The sequence below is a fragment of the Mesitornis unicolor genome, unplaced genomic scaffold (assembly GCF_000695765.1).
Source record: "Mesitornis unicolor isolate BGI_N332 unplaced genomic scaffold, ASM69576v1 scaffold35796, whole genome shotgun sequence".
Lineage (NCBI taxonomy): Eukaryota > Metazoa > Chordata > Aves > Mesitornithiformes > Mesitornithidae > Mesitornis > Mesitornis unicolor.
This window is the reverse complement of record NW_010192545.1, coordinates 1-6737: the sequence shown is the minus strand read 5'-3', so window position 1 is coordinate 6737 and position 6737 is coordinate 1. Positions and strand designations below refer to the sequence as shown.

General features: G+C 33.8%; 1 protein-coding gene across 1 annotated transcript in view; it reads left to right on the top strand.

Moving 5' to 3' along the window:
* The window catches only part of GPR124 (G protein-coupled receptor 124), a gene marked incomplete at its 3' end in the record, with an annotated part of 51161 nt that extends 49836 nt beyond the window's left edge, over positions 1 to 1325 (top strand). Inside the window, exon 9 of the mRNA XM_010187135.1 lies at positions 1263 to 1325. Within this exon, the coding sequence (XP_010185437.1) occupies positions 1263 to 1325 (63 nt within the window). The remainder of the gene's footprint in view (positions 1 to 1262) is intronic.
* Positions 1326 to 6737: the final 5412 nt, after the last annotated feature.

Below are 6737 nucleotides of genomic sequence, written 5' to 3'. Positions count from 1 at the left end.
GGGAAACCTTTCTGGCACTAGAACACTTAAGAACTCTTTTTCTCATGTTGCGTCATTATCTTTGCTAGTACATTCTCTCATGCTGTTCTGAAAGCACACCACACTGATTTGTGAAGAAGAAATAATGGTATCAAATCCGTCTGTCTTAATAGTTGAAAGGGCTTGAGAGAGTACAAGCCTATCTCCTGTCTCTTACTAAAGAGATTATTTTAAAAATAACAGTTTCTAGTGACACTCCATACGTCTTTTCTTCATTTCCCATTGTATTCAGTTTAAGAGCTTTGTTTACATGCAGACACTGGTAAAAATTAATCTGAATGAAATTTGGAAGTGTTTCAGTGAATCTCTAAGTAGGCATCCTTATCCAGGATCAAAGTACCTTTAATTCAGTTCATCTGAATTGAATTAATTTAGAAATGGATTCAGCTAAATTTAATTAAGGACACTTAGTTATGAAGAAAAGTATCAATAGAATTTTAAGTACAGTTTATTAATTTACTTTAAGACTTTTAATAATTTGTTCTAACTTATCTTGATTCTCCCTTACCATATTCTCAGCACATTTCTACTCTCCAGATTTTCTCAGAACTTTTCCTGTGGAGCGTAAAAGGCCATGTAGAACTACTTTGTCTTTGTTTACTTAATCAGTCTTTAAAGAACATATATTTTTCCTCTCCCCTTTTCTCCATTTCATCTTGTTATTGCATTCTGGTTGAGTATTTTCTTCCGTTAAGCCATGCAGCAGGACTCACTGACCTCTCATTATTCCATTAAGAACTAAGGTAGGTAATTTTAACTGTGGAACTACATACTGAAAAATGCTGTACGCTTTTATCACATGGCACTGCTATAGCTCTAAAAGCTATGTTGCAGCTGAAATGGACATTTTCAAAATGCAATGTTCAGAAACTGCTGGGAAGGTTTCAGGGTCTAAAAGCATGCTCAGAGTGATTTGCTTGTCCGTAACATCTCTGAGATGTCTTTATCGACGGTTTCATACTGTTACATAATACTAGATATCTTAGTAATTATTTTACAGTCGCTTGCCCCCTTAAACAAAAATAAATTTTAAGTTGAAGAAAATATAATGAAAGGATAGAAGAAATGTTTGGGGCATTTTATGATCTATAAAGAGCAATACAGTGAAAATGCAGTCAGTCTAAATTTACTAGAGTTATGTCGCATTACAGTTTGCAGCCAACGCAGGCAGAGCACAGCAGAGAATTTAATAAAAATACATATTCCTCAAATTTTATCTCTAGAGTAAACAAGCACATAAGCCTACAGAGCTGAATGAAGGAAGACTTACCAGTGAGGAGCCTCAGGTAAATAAAATTTTTATAAAGCTGCTGACAGTGCATGTCAAGATATCCAGCAGCTTTTGTCATCTTGTATCTGTTTATATTTTCCTACGGTATTGGCTCCTAAGTACTTATTTTGTAGTACAAGCACCTTATAACCCTTAAGCAGCAAGATAAATGCTTAGAGCTGGTTCAGTTAGACTACTATTTATTAGAGTAAATCCTGCTACTTCCTGCCTAATCACAGAAAGCTTTGCTGGCTATGTGGCTATGCTTGGTAAAGAGGCATAAATCTCATACTGTTTGAAAGAAGTGTCTGCATTTTGAGGTTCATCATAGAGACTCATCATATCTAACTGTATTCAGGGAAACTTGTTGGAATTTGTTGTATTCCTATAGATTGCAAGACTTGTAGAGTAGGAAGAAAGAGTAGTGAATCCACCAGATCTGTAGCTATCATGTGATTCATGGAGCATTACTGTAGTAAATCCTGCTTCAATGATTATTGCCGTAGGATGGACAGGCCATCTTTCTTGATTGACTTCCCAGAGCATTATCCATAATACAAGAGAAGAATCTTGTATGAAGGAGTTGCAATTTAAGGCCACTCAATGAAATCCATGTGCTCTGATATCAAGTCACAGTGCCATCCTCTTTCCTTTTAAATACTACAATGTTTTTAAATCCTTACAATGTTTTGAATAATTAGGTTTTTATCCTTCCATAAGAATTCTTTAGAACTTAAATCAAACTTTCTAAAGACTTGGCCATGAGAAATTTGCTTATTGATTGAGCAAATCTAGAATAATCACCACAAATTAAGATATCCAGATCTGTTTTCACCCATTTCTCTTTTGCTACTTTTTCAGTCTCTTCTATGACATTTTTATTTCTCTTTCCTTTACTGTGATGTAAATAATATCCTTTTTTAGGATTTATTTTTCCAATAATTCTGTTTGCTCTAGAGGAAGGCAATGCATTAGAAACTAATTAAGTAATAATGTACTAACGCACTGCTTCTCATTTAAACTAACCTTTAGTTCTTTTGGGCTAGTTTTTATTTTCTTTTCTTTCTCTTCTCTTGGCAAAAGCAGCTGTCGGGCATGTCTTGCCCTTTAGCTACTTATGATGCTTCTGCTTATGTTCTGCAGATAAGGTGACTGCCATTCTATGGCAGGCAGAAAACCTCCTGATAAAGTTGGTCCTGGTAAGGGCTGAATACACATTTCCATTTCTGCAGTGCAGAATTTTTCAGTAAATTGGTGGTTCATCATCTTAAAATACAGAATGTCATCTATTGAGGCTTGTGTGGCTCCCTTAGGCAAAGAAGTATTTGAAAGGTCTATGTTATAGAGTTGGGGGTTTTTTGTTTGGGTTTTTTTTTATACAAACTTAGTTTGGTGAAAGAATTATATTTTCAGTAATTATAAAAACTGATAGTTGTGATTGCCCAAAGCTGCAATTGTTACGAATATAGGACTTTTCAATTTTAGACATGTTAAATGTAAAAACTTCTGAATAGTTTCAGAAAGTTATAATTGTTTGAATATTCTTCATGTGATTCTGTGAACAAAATATAATAATAATAATATAATACTATACAAAATAGTAGGCAGACTGTACATCATGGTCGCATTTGGTGAAAAAATGTTTGCTGAGGGTGGGGGGGGGAATAAGACCGTTTGGATTTTTTTATTGTATTGAGTGTTTACTTGGCCCACAGTCAAAATAAAACAATGTCACAGCTGGAGAGTCATTTATGAAATGAAGACTCAACTGAGCAACAGCACTTACCTTGACAAGGGATGGTAGCAACAGCAACAAGGTAATACGCAGTTGCCTCTGTGTCAATCTCTGCACAGGAGTCTTCAAGTCACCTAACTGTTTCCCTGGGCTACCCAAAAAAATAGCTGAGAACAGGCAGGTCCTTCTAAAAAGCAATTTAGAGCACCTGTCTTAGACTCCAAATGTCACAACTAACCTCACATGTACTGAAGCTCAAAGTTTTCGTACTTGGACACAGTAGTTTCATATATGTACTGCTCTTTTCAACCACTCTCCAGCACAGAGTAACTCAGAAAATCCTAATTAATGATGACAATTGATGGATGTGACTTCTCTCTGTGTATCTTTATCCAGAGGTACCTTAACTTTTTAACCTTTATGAGTATTGGTGGTGATGCTTACTTTAGATAAGGTTTCTTACAAAGATTTCAAATTACATTTGTCACAGCAATAATAAAAGCAGCTTATGTACCTACTTGATGAAACAGGATTGGGGGGAAGTTTTTGACAAATTTATTGGCCGAACAGTTCCATGTTTTTCTCTGACTTCAAAGAAGTCAACAAAGATTTCTCAGGTGACAGGATATATTGCACTGTCTCATGATTCTGATCTCAGTTTTCAAAAGACAGGAATTAGAGAAGCCTGCATTATACTTAGTAATGATACTATTATTTTTTCATACAAGGAAAGCCTAATTCAAATTGTTAGGGACCAAATCTTGTCATGAGTTCCTACTCATAGCCCAGTATAAGATATTGACAAGGGTAAGTATAACATGAGTTATTAAAAGTATAACATGAGTTATTAAAATGTTGAAAGTGTGCAGGTCAGGTATTACACAAAATGACCTGTAACTCTGAGAAAAAGAATCATATTAGCTCTGATCACAGCAGTATCTTTATTAACATTCTACTCAGAAATATATGTATGTGTGCTTTTAAAATTGTACGCACACTGGATAATGCATGTAAAATAGATAAAGTTGTGAGTTTTAACTGCTTTTGCCTAGTGCTCTGAAAACAGATTGATGCTGTGATAAACACTACCGCTGCTTGGAGGACACAAGGGAAATTTCTTGCTTCAAGAGGATGAGTCCATTTTTACCTCTGGTAAATGTATGGTAAGCTTGGAGTAACAGAGGTACAACTTAATTTTTTTGACAGGTAACATCCATCATTGTGAAAAAGGGAGGAAAATTTTACTAGCTGCCTAGGTTATCAGATAATGCTTTGTCAAAAAATCAAGCATAATTTAACAAAATTTCTTAAAATACAATTGCAGGTTAAAAATCTTGCTTCTAATGAACATCAAGTATTCTCAGTGTTTACAGGGAAGTAGAAGGTCATTCTGATTCAAGAAGTCTGTGAGAGAAGCATTGTACAATCTCCTTTTAGCAAAATAGTTAAGAGATTAACCTACTGGTACTGTTCCAGTAATTTTATATAAAAATTGACCTATGGCATCAGTATTATCATGAGAAATTATCCATGTCTAGTATAATAGGGAAAAAGGGGAAATTGTGATTGTTGTGTTATAGCAGTAATATACCTTAACAGGACTTCCTGGGAAGGACTTCAATGGATAAAAAGTAGTGTTTTGAGATGTTTTGGGAGAATTTGAGAGGTAGGAGCCATATGCAAAATATATTTCAGTAATAAAGGAATTAAAAGCTTAAACACAATTCCTAATGTTAAAATATGTGCAATTTATTTTAGCTTGCATGTTTAAAAAAGAAAGCATGAATTTTGACAGATCAAAATTCTAATGATTAATGAAAATTATCGTAAATTTTACCCTTTGTCTTTCCTCAATTTCCTTTTGAGGAAGTTGTATTCTTTTTCTTTTTTCATGATCTTCCAGCAATTCAACGACAACAGTGATACATAGATAAGTTGAATTCTTCAGCTTTCATTGAAATCTCTGCAGCAAACTTTGAAAACCAGCCAAAATATTACACCTATGTTATGTACATCATTAACCAAGCAGCCTTCAATGCATGTGGTTAGTATTCAGCTGTTTACTTCTGGTGTTTTTGTTGTGAAAGCACTAATTATTTTCCTACAAATTAAAGAAATTCAATGAATAATCATTAGACAGACTCCTTGGAGACCATCTCAGTAACTAAATAGATAATTAGAAAACAAATAGATTAGCTAATTGGAAAAAAATTATACATAATACAGATTGGGTCAAAAGTTCTTTTTATTGTTGAATTGCTATAGAACTTTTACTCAGCAAAGTTTTTTGTATTATTTAAATATGTACAATATATATCATTTAAAAATACCTCAGCAACTGCTTCATTAAATTTTATAAATACTTAAATGGCAATAACTAATACCACTGACGTAATAACAGAAGCTGGATAAAACTTTACTCATATTTCAGAATTTTTTAATAACAATATGCTTCAGTCCTAAATATACAAATCAATCAAAACAAGTGTGTTATTGTAGTGAAATAGGATAATATGCATTTACTGTGCATAGTTTACTAGAAAATAATTGTAAAAGCCCTTCGGAGTCACTAACAAGAACTGGTCAATGGAATACAAGGATTCACGTATTGTACAGCTATTGAAAAACATCTGTCCAGTCATTCTGCCAGTCAGATCTCCCACAATCACATATTTAAAAAATTTACTATCTTTCTTATTATTATTTTGTAATTTACTTGTCTTTTTATAGGTTCTTTGATCTCTGATTATTTGCAACAATTCAATATAGTTGTGGTAAATTATATTAATCAGCACTTGCATTCTTTTCCACTCTGGTTTTTTTATTGACAAGGGTTAGTTCATATCAGGCTAAGAATTTTCAATTGTGAGATATTCATGTGAGTCAGTCAAAGAGAATTAAATCTTTTATTTTCCTGATTACCAGTAATGCGATAATATGTGGGGAGAAATGACTCATATTACCAACATTATAAACCACAAATCCTTTTCTTGAAAAGACTGCAATTAAGGAAGGTGTGCCCACTAGTGCCCACTCTTGGTTTGTTTGCATTGTTGAGGTTGACATGAAGAACAAGCATAACTATATGCTCATGCTTTCTGCTTTTCTTACTACTGCAGGTTGCAGGAAATAGAGGTTTCTTGTGTCATTATTCTTGTTAGAGGTGGTCTGACTTCTTCTTCTTTTTCTGAAATGTTAACTAGACCAAATTTAGGTGAAGAGGCTGAAATAAATAATTATTTACTTAGTGTGGCTGGTGCATTCTGTGCTGACCTCATCAAGACCAAAGAGGTTCAGTCTCGGTAAGGCCAAGTGATGGACAAAATCATGTTATAAAGTAAAATATAACCATCCTTAAATCTTCAATCTTACTGTTATCAGAGAAGTAAATCGGAGGCTTAGGTACTCACAGTTTTATAAGAACTGAGTTACTTATTGTTGCCTTTTGTCTCTAGAAATATCTACCTTCTCTTTCATGTTAAGAATTGATGGGCTCTGGTGTGAGCAAGCCTGTTACTGTAGAATTATATATATGCATATATAGTTTAGTCCTGTCTGATGTCAGATGACTGTTTTGAAGACTACTTACAGAAAATTAGTTTGCACTAACAAAAAAAAGGAGTTGAAAGTATTAAAATATGCTTAAAGTAGTTAGCCTATAAATGATCACAGAATCGCTCGGTTGGAAAAGAC